Source organism: Typopeltis vanoorti, chromosome 22 (assembly GCF_054136105.1).
Source record: "Typopeltis vanoorti isolate ZY-2024b chromosome 22, IOZ_Tvanoo_1.0, whole genome shotgun sequence".
Taxonomy (NCBI): domain Eukaryota; kingdom Metazoa; phylum Arthropoda; class Arachnida; order Uropygi; family Thelyphonidae; genus Typopeltis; species Typopeltis vanoorti.
Genome location: NC_143570.1, coordinates 5,995,175 through 6,011,705, shown reverse-complemented (window position 1 = coordinate 6,011,705; position 16,531 = coordinate 5,995,175). Strand labels below are relative to the sequence as shown.

Below are 16,531 nucleotides of genomic sequence, written 5' to 3'. Positions count from 1 at the left end.
CTACCAAATATTTTAAAATACTCAAATTGCTCAGAGAATTCAAAAATAGTTTGCATTCAACCACTACGAGTCACTGATTTAAATTTTAAGAATAGATGTAACTGTTTTGCATACTGACCTGTACAGCAGCTCCATATGCAACAGCCTCATCAGGATTAATACTTTTGTTCAAATCTTTTCCATTGAAGAAGTCTTGAAGAAGCTTCTGGATTTTTGGAATACGCGTAGAACCACCAACTAGTACTATATCCTGTACTTGGCTTTTGTCGAATTTTGCATCTCTTAAAGCTTTCTCTACAGGTTCTAAAGTGCTTCGGAAGAGATCTGCATTTAGTTCTTCAAACCTAGCTCTTGTAATAGTGGAATAGAAGTCTACACCTTCAAACAAGGAATCAATTTCAATGCTGTAAGAAAAAATTTACATTTAGATCAACAGAACATTTCTGCTTTAATATGTTTTAATTGAGGGGGGAGAAATAAAATTCTGATAAAGATAACTAACATTCGTGGAAAGTAAAGCCTTTAAAGCCAGTGCTCTAATGACTTAGCAACAAACAGCTTATTGCTACACAATCTCAATGGGGAGGGGGAATACCATAAACATGATCTAAAGTCAGATAAAAATAAGAGTAGTGTTTTGGATGTATATTTTTCATCTCTTTAAAGATAATCACTAACTTAAGATCAGCTTGACTTTGGATTTCTGTCCAGAGATACTTTTAGAATATTCAACTTAAATATCAGCTTATCATGTGGCACCCTGTCAAATGGCTTTGCAAAATCTAAAAAAATGGCAGTATATGCCTTTCCCTCATCAACTGCTCTCATCACTTTATTATAAAAGCCAATCACATTACTAAAGCAAGAGTGCCCCTTAACAAATCCATGTTGAGTCTCACAAATAACATTACCCTCATCTACCCAATGCTGTATATAGTCCCTCACTAATTTCCCCAAGACCTTAACTACTGATGACACACAAACTGGCCTATAATTAGACACTTCCAGTCTGCTACCACCCTTGTGCAGCAGCACTATTTTATCTTCCTTCTATTCCTTGGATACCTTTCCCACAGCCAGACTTTTATACTCCTCTTTAGCACATTCTCTTAATACCCATGGTGAAATACCATCCAGTTCCACAGCTTTACTGGTATCCAGAGTACTCAGTATTTGGAACACTCTCCTCTTGCACCTCTAAACCCTGAACCTGCCCTATCCCTATAGTATTAAAACCTTCTCCTGATGGTGACTCAACAGGATGGTCTTGAATTGATTCAATTAATTTCTGCCTTTGGCAAAGATTATTCAGGAAATTAGGACAGATATTATTTTCAGATAGCTCTATAGAGTGGGGAACACCCCAACTGGGATTCCCCTGACATGGAAGTCATTTTCTCTTCTTCAGGTGGGTCCATCATTGTTTCTGTGCCCAGCTCTACCGGTTTAATTTTAACTGAGTTAAATAGAACAAAGCAATGTCATCTGCTGTTATCATTTGTCGACCACTTTGTTTTGTGTCTGTTTGAAATGAATCTGTACAATTCTGGTAACCCTCTAACAGCATAATGCATCTGCTGAATTCATAGTCACTTTTAAACCTTAGCTAAATTATCTGTATTGGTATAATGCACACTAATGTTTTTTTCCATGTCTTTGACACTCACCTTCCTCAGTTTGGTTTCAGTCTTGAGACATTTGTACCACATCTAGTTTTTTTAAGTGAATGTAGCCTATAATTAAAACAAATATTTTTTTATGTTTTTCCTATTTTGTAGCAGGATTCTGAAATTCACTTGGAGAAGGAGAAACTATCTAGTAACACTGATGATCTTTATAAAATGTGTGTTTCAACTTGCACAGACATTTATTTTATAAACTTGCTTATAAAGTAGTAATTACAATTTGGTTAATTTCTTTGGATATTAATAAAAAGCCTGTGAAAAAAATTTCTGCTCTCCAGCCAAAAGGTTGCAGGTTCGAATCCAGTCATGGGCATAGATGTTTGCGATTGTCTGAAAATACTAGCGGTGGTGGGCAGTAGATGGTGTTGGCGTAGATGATGGTAGTTTCAGTTCGTTGTGCAGGTGCCCTCCCTCGATGAGTCTTTAGACTCATTCTTGGAGGCATCACATAATAAAAATAATAATATTCAACTTAATGTCCTTTTTACTGAATCTCAAGCTATTTAATCAGCTCTATCAGAACACCAGACATCACAAGTACAATGTCAATACTGGCAATTAGAAGCTTAAAAAGGTTCGGCATAGAAGACCTTTAAAAAGTGAAATGGAACCAACCAGTAATTTACAGCTAATTACCAATTGTCAGCCCAACAGTATTTCAAACTAACCACGAATATTAACTTTTTTTAAAATATGTAAATTTAATTCTTTCTAGGTTAATTTTAATTCTAGGTTAACTTTTCTAAAGTATCATTTCTACCTGAAATTTTAGGCTACCCGGTATTAGAATAATGGGTTAAAAGGAAAAGATCTATGTATAATTACAAATATATACTGGAATCGAATGGCCTCAATAAGATATAAAAATACATATTCTGACAACTTTGAAATCAAAAGAGGAGTAAGACAAGGATGCATCTTATCAGCCTTATTATATAATATATATATAGAGAGCAAGTTTTTAAAAATATTTCAAAACTGAAGGGTGTAAAAGTCAGGGGTAGGAACTTCAATTTCAGGTATGCAGATGACACAGTCCTTATAGCTGAATCTGATCTTCAAAACTTAGTCACAGAAATTTACAACAGAAGCTTAGACATGGGATTAATTATTAACCTAAAAAAAAGTGCACGATTATATCAAAAGAACCAATAAATAAGAAACTAAACATAACTGTTAACAAAAAGAAAATTGAGCAGGTTCAGTCTTTTTATATATTTGGAAGACAAATGTTTACAGACAGAGAAATTCCCTTAAAGAAATAAAAAGAATAGAGATAGCAAGAAAAGTTTATTAATATGAAACTGTTCTAACATCCAGAGACATTAATAAAGACACAAGAAAAAGATTAATAAAATGCTATATCTGGTCAAGCCTTCTCTATAACAGTGAAACTCTGACTAAATAAAGAAGCAGAGAAAAAAATTAGATGCTTTCGAAATGTGGACCATCACAAAGGAGTCACGAAATGTGGTTACGTTTGTGACCCCCCCCCCTTTTTTTTTTTTTTTAGGGACTCTTATCGTTAAGTAGGAGACATGTTTTACATTATGGGAAAATACTAAGGACAGTGACCGGAGCTTGCTCCACCTTTACTATGAGTTGCCCTGTCATGAAAGGTTGGCATATGCTTGTATCTGCCGAAACTTTTATAGTCTCTATATTCGGCTATGAAATAATGTTGGATTCAATATCCGCTTAATTTGAATAACTGAGTATTGCCAAAATAAAGCCTTTTGGCTCTCTTTTTCAATAATGAAAATAATTAAAGAACGAAAACTTAAATATTTTGGACATTAACTAGACAAGAAGGCATTCAGAAATTAATATTAGAAGAGAAACTGGATGGAGAAAGAGGGAGATCCAGGAACATGTGGTTTGAAGACATTAAGGACTGAACTGGCTTTAATTACCATAAATGTTCCTGAGCAGCAAAAGAACATGGTTACCAACCTCCTAGTGGAGGACACTTGAAGGAGGTATTAGAACATCCAACATATTACTCGTGTATAGAGGCTTAAGTGCTGTGAAGACATAATGTTGGAGGTTTAATGGATTTTTTTACAACACTCAGAAAGGATTAAAAAGAATTTAATACTTCCTATATTTCGTCCTAGTGACTAGGACATCTATGGGATTACAAAAATAACTAATGTAGCATAACACAAATGTCATACAATACTAAGCCCAACAACGTGGGTGACACTAAAGTCCTATCTAGGTGGAGCGCCCTCTAAGGGCGGTTGTAGGTGGCCTGGAATATAAAGTAGGACATCTGGTGATGAGTGTTTCCCAAATTTTTGGAAGCTTAATGCAACCGTATTTATTAAGATTTGGTTGATTTCTAAGAGATGCTGCTGCTTCTAAGAATAGTCTCTCTTTCTTGAATTTGCTGTGATGGAGCATGGTGATTTTCTTCCATGATACACTGTGGGTGGTGTCCAAGACATGGTCAACCAAGCCTGAATGACCATAGTTGTGTTTACAGATGTAAGACTTGTGTTCCTCTAAGCAGATGGATGCTGATCTGCCTGTCTGTCCAAAGTACGCCAGCTTACAGGAACAGGGTCCTTTGTAAACTCCAGGCAGAGAGAGAGAGAGAGGAGGGAGCTGATCTTTTGTAGAACGGATAAGGGTAGCAAGTTTGCGGTGGGGTTTATATGCTGTGTGTAGGTTGCACTTTTTTAGAATCTTGGCTATTTTTTCAGATGTGCCATGGATGTAGGGTATGGTGATGGCATTTTTAAATTCTTGTTGACGAGAAGGACTGGGAATGGGAGAGGAACTAATTATTTTTTTGATACTGTGATCGCTATAGCCATTGGAGAGGAAAGTGTTGTGTATGTAGTTAAGCTCAGTCGTGAGGGCGGTTCCACTGGAACAAAGATTGTGGGCTCTCTTGGTAAGAGTTTTGACAATGCCATATTGTTGAGAGGGGTGGTGGTGTGAGAGTTTGTGAATGTATCTGCCTGTGTGTGGGTTTTCTGTATACAGTGAAGGCAAGTGTATCATTAGGCAGGTGTGTGACTAAGGTGTCTAGGAAGGGTAAACAATTGTTCTTTTCCTTTTCCATAGTAAACTGGATTCTTGGATGTAGGCTATTGAGATGACTGAGGGAGTAATGTGTCTGGGCCATGAGGCCAAATAGAGAACACATCATCTACATATCTTAGCCAGAAGGTTTGAGTGGGGCTGAGTCTATGGCTCGTTTTTCAAAATCTTCCATATAGAAATTGGCAAGGGGGGAACTCATGGCAGTTCCCTCTATCTGCTTGTAGATTGTTCTTCCAAGAAAAATACCCGGAGTTAATGGCAAAGGAAAAGAGATCCAAGATGTCAGAAGGGGAAACTTTTTGTAAGAGAGATAAGGTGTCAGTTAAGGGAATATTAGTAAACAAAGAGGAGATATCAAAGCTTACCAATATGTCTGCTTTATTCAAGATTAAATTTTCTATGAGGGCTTTAAAGTGGGTCGAGTTTTTTTATATAGGAAGTGGACATTCCAGTGAGGGGTCAGAGAGTTGACCAGCTGTTTAGACAGTCTGTAGCAAGGTGCATTGGTGGCATCTACTATAGGTCTGAGTGTGGAATTGGGTTTGTGGATTTTTGGTAAGCTGTAAATTCGGGGGGGGGGTTCAAGTTTTTTCGTGATGTCGGGGGGGCCAGGAAGATACTTTTTTAAGTAAGATTTTTAATTTTTTAACTTGTGTTTTTGTGGGGTCGTGTTCTAGCGGGATGTAGGTAGCACGATCGCGGAGGATAATATTCATTTTGCGATTGTATTCACTGGTATTAAGAACGACTGTGGCATTACCCTTATCTGCTCTGGTGATGACGATACTTTTTTCTTTCCGTAATTTCAGGAGAGCTGTGCGTTGGGCATACAATAAATTACTTTTTGGAGGCGAAGAATGAGCAAGGATGTTGGCTACGTCAAGTCTGATGTTGTTGGCCATCTCCGACAGTAAGCGACCGATCCCACATTCGATGTTAACCATTACATCAAGCACCGGCACACTTCCTTCGGAGCGACAGCAAAATTACGGCCGAGGCTAAGTGTGCTGACGGCATCGTCATTGAGCCTTTTGGAAGAGAGGTTTACTACTGTCTGGAGCGGTTGAATTTGTGGTTGTGGTTTGTCTTTAATCAGGTTGTTATATTTCTTGATGTGTTTATTTTTTATGTTTTGAAATTCTTTCTGTGCGGAGGTTTCTGAAATGCCGGAGAGAATCGACCAAAGTTCAGGGTTAAGAACGTTGGAGAGCTCTGAATGTAAGGAGCCAATGGCGGCGTTCGTCACTGAGAGGGTGACATGAGTAGAAGCGATTTGCTTGCGTAGCAATGCCAGGCTGGCACGGTTATATATCCGGAGTGCTTTTTTGGAATGGAAATTGGTCTTTAGTTTAATGCAGTTCGGTATCACTCTTGTATCCCGACATCTTTTTAAAAAGGCCAGCCTATTTAGTTGCCTAGATAGTCGTAGTTTTGACTTACTGTATTGCTTGGATTTGTGTGCTAAATCTTCTCCATGAATGATTAGAATTCGTGTATAGAGGCTTAAGTGCTGTGAAGACATAATGTTGGAGGTTTAATGAATTTTTTACAACACTCAGAAAGGATTAAAAATAATTTAATACTTCCTATATTTCGTCCTAGTCACTAGGACATCTATGGGGATTACAAAAATAACTAATGTAGCATATTACATTGCTTCTGGCTAATCCTGGAATACTCTTAATTAAGAAGAAAGGACTGAAAATGGAATAAAAGGCAATACAGCACATGGTTCTGGGCTTTTTGATCCAAGGTCTCTTGTTTGGCTCTTCCAGCTGCCAGCTTTCTCTAGGCTCCAGGTAGCTATGGCAGAATCCCAGTGCATCCGACAAAGGAAAGCATTCAAGGAATGACCAGACAGAAGACATTCGAATTTCACTCTGTGTAATGGAATATAAGTTGGACGTTCCTCCAGAGATTGTTAGCAAGTAAGCCATTAATTTGTTGTAGTATGTTATGTGAATGTAACTCAAAATCTTAAAGGATTGAGAGACTGGTGGCAAGATTGAATGTGAAATAACTGAGTATTGTTAAGTATGTATAATTCACAGGTTGCTTGTGATAGTGTCTGAATTAGTATCATTCAAGTATTGAGTGTGTTGGAAGAAATTTAATGTAATTTCCCTCCTGGAATATTTATGCATGCTTGTAAGCCAAGTTGTGTCATAGATGACACTTTTATTTCAAGGCACAATAGGTTTTCTGTTAGTAAACACACTATAGTCTGTTGCTTATAGCAAGATGTTTTGTGTGTTAAAGTGCCTGTGATTAAGTTAATCTTTTCTTAACTTTTATGTGCTTTGTATTATATCCTTTGGTTTGATAATAAATATGTTTTTGTTTTGTAATTACCTGGTTCTCATTCCTTAGCCAATGCACTATCCCAAAAATATTAACGAGTCTGAGGGAGTAGAATACAATAATGAGCCACGACTTGCATATAAAGATATTGTATAGAAGTATTAACTTAATTTTTTGTTATCTTCTCGCCCCGACTTTCAAACATAAAAATTTCAATTAAGTGGCGCAGTCGTTAAGATCAAATAATTTCTTAATCAATATTGTGCGATTGCTCCGGGACTGTTACGTTAGTCTTACAACGAGGTCTAACTAACCACAGAAAAAAGGGGGCAAGAATAAGTTTAAGCAAGAACTTAAGTAAACAGATAAATGAAAAGCAAAGAAAATACATATTTTATCCCCCCCCCCCCACACACACACTGCACTCACTTGACCAACTTCTGGTAGTCTCTTACCACACACACAATCTCTCACATCCCATGCCAGCACATGTGCAGACAACTCAAAATCTCTCATGTTAACTTACTTGATCAATACTGTGGTACTACAGCTGTTCTGTTATGATTTGATGACATTAGCTATACCAAATTTGTGAAAAAATTAACTTTTGTGTGAGGAAAACTACTTTTCAACCACCTGGATTTTAGAGAATAACAGTAGGTTAATCTATCTGAGGAAAGAGACAGTGAGCTGCAGCATTATAAGTTTGAAGATACTTCAGCTGCAATAAACCATTCAGTTTGAAAGAAGAAGAGGGACACATAGTGATGTCATTTGAAAGTTTTATACTTTCACTTATACTTAGTCTTATTAGAATGGTTTGAAGGAAACTAAATGGTAGGAGGTAACTTATCAATAAAGACTCACCTTGCTTGTGTACTAGAAGAGAGAGTTCTCTTAGCTCTCTCACAGGCTGTTCTTAATCTTCGCAATGCACGTTTATTGCTGGTAAGGTCTTTCTTATGTTTTCGTTTAAATTCTTGGACAAAATGATTTACCATACGATTGTCAAAGTCCTCGCCACCCAAATGAGTATCTCCTGCTGTAGATTTTACCTCAAATATTCCATCTTCAATAGTCAAAATAGACACATCAAAGGTTCCTCCACCCAAGTCAAAAATTAGCACATTTCTTTCACCAGTGCCCTGTCAAAGTAATACAAAAAAATAGATCAGAAAGCATACAAATGTTTGAGTTAAGTTTGTTAAAAAATTTCCATAACTCCTTTAAGAAATTTTAGATGTTACTTGGTTTCTGAAACATAAGAAAAATTAGTGCTTCAGAAAATTTGAAGATGAATATTTTGAGTATAAGAAATTAATGAAGTTCAGAACGTGCCTATTATAGATAAGATACTGCATCCATTACACATTAAATGTGTGTAGATTATTCTATTAGTTTTAATTTCTGAATGAGAAATGATTAGTGGAGTAAATTCCAAGAGTTTGGTCTCTAACACAAGTTTTTTTAAGAACAGTTTTGAATAAGATTTAGTTTGAGGTTAGTGCAGATATGCAGCAACCTCTTTCCTTACTGCTTGAAACAACAATAAGGATCACCTATTTCTTGGTACATACTTAAGTGATTAATTCACTAAAATACAAAATTTTATTTCTGCTCATGAAACAAAAAAAAGGAAAGATGGCCTTTTTCAAACATTCAGATCTCCACATGGGAGAGTGGCCTCACACCAGGCAACAGTGTCTTCATCTCCCACATGAAGAGATTCTCAGATGTCAATGCCCACAACAGAATTTTAACCTACAACATGTTGTAAAGCAAATACATTAACAACCAGGCCAGGTGGGTGGAGTATTTATTGCACTTTTATTCTGCTTATATGCATCGCATTTCATTCCTGGAAGGATATCCTCTGTCAACCAGATCTACTAAGGTCAATAACTTATTTATTTGCATTTACCAATGCTAAGAATGTCTGATTCTTTTGAAATTGGAGAATTAATGAATAGCAATTATCAAAATTTTATCCTCATTAACTTTCAGGGTTAAATGTTGCATGTACCTAGATGCTTTATTTTGCTTTGATGTGACAAATTTATTGGATTTGAATTAAAAGGAATGTTTTTTTTAAGCAAGTATTAACATACATTTTATTTTTTAAGATATCTTATACTTAAATGATATGCACAGGTGATTTTTATTTAACTATTGTAGAATTTGATTTTATTCTATGTAGCTTGGGAAAAAAAAAAAAAATGTTGCAAGTTTTGTTTCATGTACAATTCAACGTGTATAAATACAACTGCATAATTATAATAAATTATGCAGAGCACTACTGTGTTAGAGTAATAAGTTTTAATATGAACTAAAATAATCACCCAAAGTTTAAACTTTCATACCAAGGTCATCATTTGGAGTATATCTGTATATATAGAGAAACAAGCTAATTAATGTGACTTCAGTAAGCTGAAGTCATTAATTTGGTCAATTGTTAACACTACTGGCTTGACCCCTGATGAAAAATAAATAAAACTACAAAACTTGAGTCCTGTTATATGTATTGCTAAAGATTACTAAACATAAATTAAAGCAAAAACAGTACTGATAGTGACCAATGTGAAATAATTGCTTCAAGTCTCCTAAAGTGAGGGTTTGCTGGAGAACTTAAAAAAGAAGATATGGAATGAATGTGTTTTGTATTGCTAATAATTTGCAAGAATTGCAAATTACTAGCAATATTTTTTGCAAATTAATGACTCCAAGTTTTTGTAAAATGTGGTGATAAGCGTTTGCATATATTGGCCAGTATGTGTGCACTTGCAATAGATGGTGAAGGATAGACTGCCCAAGAAGACTTGGGACGATTGTATCCAGAAAATAATGCAAGTTTTGGTTTTCAAATTTCAATGGTAAATTTGCATTTGTATTGTTTGTTCAAGTAGTTGAGGAAGGTGTTTAAAAAGTTTGCAGTTGTGTGGCCAGATGAAAACACTGTCAGCATATCTAAGCCAAACTGTAGGTTTTAAAGTAAAGAAATTAATTTAAGTAAAGGAATCCAAAATTAATTGCATAAAAGCTTCCATGTAAAAGTTAGCAATGGAAGAGGATAGTGTCGAGTTCATGGTTGCACCTTTTTGTAAGTAAATATTTTGCCACAAGGAGTAAACAGAACACTGTTCTGTAAGAGAACAACTGTATCATTGACTGAGGCATCTACAAAAAAAAAGGCAGAAACTCAAAATTGACTAACAAATCAGCTTTGCTAAATGTTACATTTAATTTTTTTTTTTATAAAAAAAAATGGATGCCACACAATTTAATGTTTCGATATATATATATATATATATATATATATATATGCCTTTATTAAGCAGCAAACATTTAATGACACAGACTGCATAACTTATTTTTTATATATAAATAAGTGTGTGTGCTTTATACTTTTTATAAATCTGGACTAGGTGATAATAATAGGTTGGCTATACCTTCAACTATTGGCCAAATGTTGCAGCTATTGACCATCTATTGCAAGTCCAGACCACTGGGTCTGTGTGCGTTAGGAACACAATTCTGATAGCCGAGAAGTGACAAAACGATTTTTCTTTTTAACTGGATTAAAATTCAAAAGTTGAGAAGTGTTGCTGCCAGAGATCAATTGATTCATTTGATGAAGGTATGTCTGTTTAAATCAACCTAAGCATCATCTTTTCAGCCTTTGTGAAAAATATAATCTTATTAGTTTCTCATGATTGAAAGCTGCCAGTTTGTTTTGGTGAGATTGCTACCTATTGATTTTCTTTAAAATGTTAAGAAACTTAAATTTTATCATCAGCTATGTTAGTTGTTAGAAATTTAATTAATTTTAAGGACATGCTTTTTTAGTTAAGCTTTGCTTAGCTACAAGTCTCCTCCCACCTCCTTCTCAGCACTTTCTATATTTGGTGTCAATATATGTATTCTAAAAATAAATTTCAAGACCAACATTTGCTTTTCTCCATCTACAAAATGACTTACTGTGTGCACTTAGTTTTACTATGGCAAGTACAATTATAAACAATGTATAAAAAATTGACATCCCTTATCTGCTCCACTAAAGACCAACCCCCCCCCCCCCCAAACCTACCTGATGTATACCAAGTCCTTTGCAGCTGTAAGCTGTCCTACTTTGGCCAAACAGGCAGGACAGCTAATATCAGAATTTCAGAACACAAGGACTACATCGAGTTTCACCAATACAGCCACTCTGGTCTTGCAGACCATGCGCTGGATACCTGCCATAGAATACAGTGGAAGAAAGCTACGATAATACACCGTAATAAATTCAAATACGAAAGGTTATTCATGGAATCAGCCTCAGCCCTAAGAAACAATGCAAACCTAAACAAATTTGGGTGCATGAGACTGTCCCAAATTTGGGAAACCTACATCAGAAGACCTTCAGCCCAATCTTGCCCGCTAAAGGGCACCATCAGGACTTTTAGGAGAAAGAATAGCGTCCGGCTTCGTTCCTCATTTACTGAGTGTTGTGCTTACGTGCACGCATCTTGTATTTAAGTTCCTGTGATAATGGCAATGTGACGTTGCCGAAATATTGGAAGTGTATTAAAATTGATTTTAATGTATATTCTATTGTATGTTGTAATTTCCTTAAGCTAATTAGTAAGTATGTAATAATTTAATATGAAAAATTTCAGTATCACAAAGATGCACTAAGAGCATATGCAAATGTATTAGATACATACTTATGAACTGAAAGCATTTTTCAAAGAAAGTGCTCTGGATTAATATTTAGAGAAATCTATAAGAATTCTCTTTAACATGTTCACATCATTGCAATATAGTCTCTCTTGTCCACAGAAATTTCTTGCTTGCATTTCAGCAGATGCACCACATAATCATGATGGTTCTTTGATTGTAACCAAATCTGCATAGAGGTGTGGGGAAAGAACAAATGTTTGTTTTAGGATATATTAGAGAACAATAAGTAAAGAGAATGCTATATATGTGAATTAATAAAAAAGTAAATGTGAAAACATCATTAATAAGCCATGTGAGAATGGGAAATATAAAGAACAGAAATATTTTCATTTCTGGCAAACAAATGATTAATAATTAACGTGTGATGTGCATGTCCTATAAGTTGCTGAGTGGAGCAAATAGCACGTGATCCTATAAATTCTAGACATGTATGTGTGCATTTAATGACTGCATTAAAATCTTGAGGTAAAGATAAAATTTGTTTGTAAAATATAAATAACTAACCAATAATAAACAGCTGCCATATACATTTGGTAGCTCAGTAAATAACTATAGGGAGGGGCTAATCCAATGAACTAATAATGTTCATCAGGTGATTCAGTCAGGCATGGAAAGAATTAGATGTTGGTTGATGGAGCAGCAAATCATCTGTAAAATTTGTACAGGGTGGCCATAAAATAACTTTCCCTCTTTGGAGGCATCTGTAGCTAAAACCAATAAATGGAATGAGACCAAATTTTATGTTGAGACTTTTGAAAGCATGGGAAGATAATTTCTGCGAAAAAAAGATTTAGTACCAAAAGTTGCCAATATGGAAAATTTTGGCACTGGCAGAGCCAAAAAAAGTGGATAATTACATTAAAAAGACAGATAAAATGGAATAACATTTCGATGGTGTAAGCGACAGCTGTGTCACTCATGATAATAATTAAACTAAAACAACAACTTGCGAGAGACAGAAATTAATGTAGTGATTAAACTCTCAGGAAATAATGTTTTATTCATCAGAATCAGGGTCCCCTGGACCACATACACGATTTTTAATGTGCTGACCTTTCTTGTGTACAACAAATTGCAGTCGCTACAGCATTGCACTGTTTAAGGTAAAACAACTTAACAAGTAAAGCACACTGAGGCAAGATAGGATGCATATTGAGCACAATTTGTCAGTCATTCGAATAACTGCCTGAACGTTCCCAATCTTTTTAAGTGGAATTGGTGACGCTGCCGTCATGTACACAGTAAAATTTGCATAATCTTTTTTACCCATGTTTACTGCAAATACTTGACTGCTTCCGGCTCCACCAGCACCAAAAATTTCCCTATCGGCAACTTTTGGTACTAAATCTTTTCTTTACGGAAATCATCTCCCCATGTCTTCAAAACAAAAGTCTCAATATAAAATTTGATCTCATTCCATTTATTGGTTCTAGCTACAGATGTCTCCAAAGAGGGAAAGTTATTTTATGGGTACCCTATATTTCTGTTTCATTTATATTTTGCTTGGCTTTCTAATAAATTTTCTTTTGTTTATTAAGGATCAGCATACACTTTCTACATAGCAATAGGTAGATAATCTTTAATAAATCATCGGAATTACCTACTTTTTGTTGTCAGCAGTTCTTTGGTCTTATTGATAATAGATATTGCATATCTCACATATGCTAGATTGTGTTGTAGATCGACCCCTGCATCAAGTGGGAATTAAATGGATGAATATCACCATTAAGCTGGAGCTACAGAAAGAGAAAAATTTGTTGGCTGTGGCATGAGAAAAACTTGTGCCACATACATCAAGTTGCTTCAAGAAGTTGAAATCTACAATCAGTCTCCAACCCCAGCAACTTATGACAGATTTCGAACAAAGTGCCATGCAAGCCTGCCAACAAGAATTTCCTGGTATTGTAAATACCGGTTGTTTTTTTTCATCTGCCAATGCCGAATGATTCTGGCATTGGCATTCATTCCTCCTGCTAACGATGTTCACGCATTTGAAGATATAGTTGAAGCTGATGACTTCCCCATGAAGCTATGGTGATTGCAAACTACTTTGAAGATACATATATTGGAAGAAGACAATGGAGAGGCTGGCAATTATCCATTTTTGACATCAAATTGTGGAATGTTTACAGCTGAATGATCAGCAATGTACCGACAACGGAGTGGTACAGGGGATTTCAGGAAATTTGTGCTACTTTATTCGTTAATATTTATCGATTCATTGATTCTTTAAAGAAAAAAGGGCTGCACAATTTCAAAATTACACAATTGCCAGTTATTCAGGCAATCAAAGAAACAAGTATGCTGCAATTTCTGCTAGAATCAAAAGAATAGTCCAAGATTTTCAAAATCATAATGTGATTGATTACCTTAGAGGTTGCATACAACTTTGAGTTTTAAAAAATAAAAATTTGCATTTATTCTATTAAAACAAAATAAATTAGAATTATTAAAAAATTAGGTGTATTATTTACATTTTTGTAACCTACTTATTATATACAGGGGGAGAAATGTAGGAAGCAAAATGCAAGGGGCCACTTTTCCAGATCCCACATAAACATGCTAAGAAGTAAAAAAAATTACTCGAGCCATTAGAATTTATAATTAGGTGCTATTGACTATAGTTCTAATGAACTATTTCTTCCTGCATTTGTTTTTACCTTAGTTATTTTAATGACTTCAACTCTCACTTCATTTCAAATCATTTACCACTTGTATACTTTGTTGATGGACATGAAAAAGTTTATTTTATACAACAGTGGTATTAGCTGAAGCAGCCAAGTTGGTGTTAAGACTTAAGTGCTGGGAGGACATCATGTTGGAGGTTTTAACAGCACTAAGAAAGTGCTATTAATAGTCTAATCTCCAATGTGAAGAGCCAAAACTAGTATATACTCAGTCTCTCACTATGTGAACATGTATATAGTGTCACATAGAGTATATACTTGATGGAAGATGTTTTTTTGTACACAGACCATGAAATATTAATTATTTCAGAACAAGCTGATTAAATGGTTTAGCCATGCTAAACATTTTGCGAACAATGCACTTCAACCTCACAACAAAAGATCATGAACGGTTTTGCACATTTCCTTGTTTTGAGTTTTAAACAAATGAGCTTTATTATGAAATCTCATAATTTAAATTTGAATTGTTATACAAGTGCACTAGGAAAAAAACTCATTGTATTGAGCCCAGTGCTTCCACAAAGTAGCACATTTTTTTTTTTCTCCTATTAGCCTGTGAATAAAAAGATTCACGTGTTTTTATGAAGTATTTGTGCCCAAATTTTAAACATCACTTATAGGGTAGGGAGTTCATCAAAACCTTTAATATTTTCTCGTGGAAAGGCTTAGACGTTGGTTATGCATTTTTTACTAAAAAAGCTTAAGGAAATTATGTCAACTAGGATATACATTAAAATAAATTTTAATATACTTCAATATTTCAGCAACGTCACATTGCCATTTTCAAGCAACTTAAGAACAAGACATGTGCATGCAGGCACAAACAGTAAGTGAGGAAGAAGCAGGAAGCTATTATTTCTCCTAAAGTCCTGATGGTGCCCCTTAGCAGGCAATGTTGGTATTCTTGTGTGATTGAGCTGAAGGTATTCTGATATAGGTTTCCCAAATTTGAGGCAGTCTCATGCAGCCAAATTTGTTGAGGTTTGGATTGTTTCTTAGGGCTGAAGCCGATTCCATGAAAAGCCTTTCATATTTGTATTTACTACGGTGTATTATCTTGGCTTTCTTCCACTGTATTCTATGGCAGGTATCCAGCGCATGGTCAGCAAGACCAGAGTGGCTTTATTGGTGAAACCAGATACAGTCCTTGTGTTCTGAAAGTCAAGGGACCTGGTGTATACCAGGTCCCTTGCAGCTGTAAGCTGTCCTACTTTGGTCAAACAGGCAGGACAGCAAATATCATAATTTCAAACAAGAAAATAATAATCACCAAAGCTGATAAAGGGAATGCCACAGTATTACTTAACCAAAAGGATTACACAGGTAAGCTGAAAGCTCTATTGTTAGATCGGGCTACTTACCTCCCTATCGAGTACAATCCCACCAAATCACAAATTAGAAAACTCCAGACTCCTTAAGAAGGTCACTTCTTGGCCTATGGAAATCACTAACAAATTAAAATCATTTAACTCCATACCCCCCATATTTATGGACTCCCAAAAATACATAAGGAAAATGTACCATTACGTCCCATAGTGGATGGCATCGATTCCCTCTCATACAAACTAGCTAAACATTTGGCCAAAGCTCTCTCACACTACACTGGCAACACACCTTCACACATAAAAAGCTCAGCCCACTTCAAAACCCAGCATATAAAGCCTTACACTCAAACATATTAACATAATGGTCAGTTTTGATGTCTCCTCCTTATTCACAAATGTCCTACTTGAGGAAACCTTAGAGCTAAAACAAGCTAAATTTCGTCCTGATATCTCAGCCCCGTTTCGGTTCACAATGAATTCAGGCTATTTCGTTTGGCAGGGAAAACTCTACAAACAAATAGAGGGGACAGCCATGGGTTCACTACTCTTCCCACCCTTGGCCAACTTTTATATAGAGACTTTTGAAGAGAAAGTCAAACTCTGCCCCACAAAAACCAACCATTTGGTTTCGCTATGTTGATGATGTGTTTGCTATTTTGCCACGTGGCTCCGATGCACTCCTCTCCTTCCTAGCACACTTAAACAACCAAACACCCCAGAATCAAATTGACCCTGGAAGAAGAAAAAACAACTACCTTCC

At 35.7% G+C, this 16,531-nt stretch overlaps 1 protein-coding gene across 1 annotated transcript in view; it reads right to left on the bottom strand.

The window, feature by feature from the left end:
- Nucleotides 1-16,531, bottom strand: part of LOC150094132 (heat shock 70 kDa protein cognate 4) — a 71,600-nt gene that overhangs the window by 12,436 nt on the left and 42,633 nt on the right. The window contains exons 4-5 of the mRNA XM_090412250.1: nt 7,908-8,185; nt 119-404 (exon numbers count right to left, since the gene is read on the bottom strand). Coding sequence (XP_090268376.1) covers nt 119-404; nt 7,908-8,185 — 564 coding nt within the window. The remainder of the gene's footprint in view (nt 1-118; nt 405-7,907; nt 8,186-16,531) is intronic.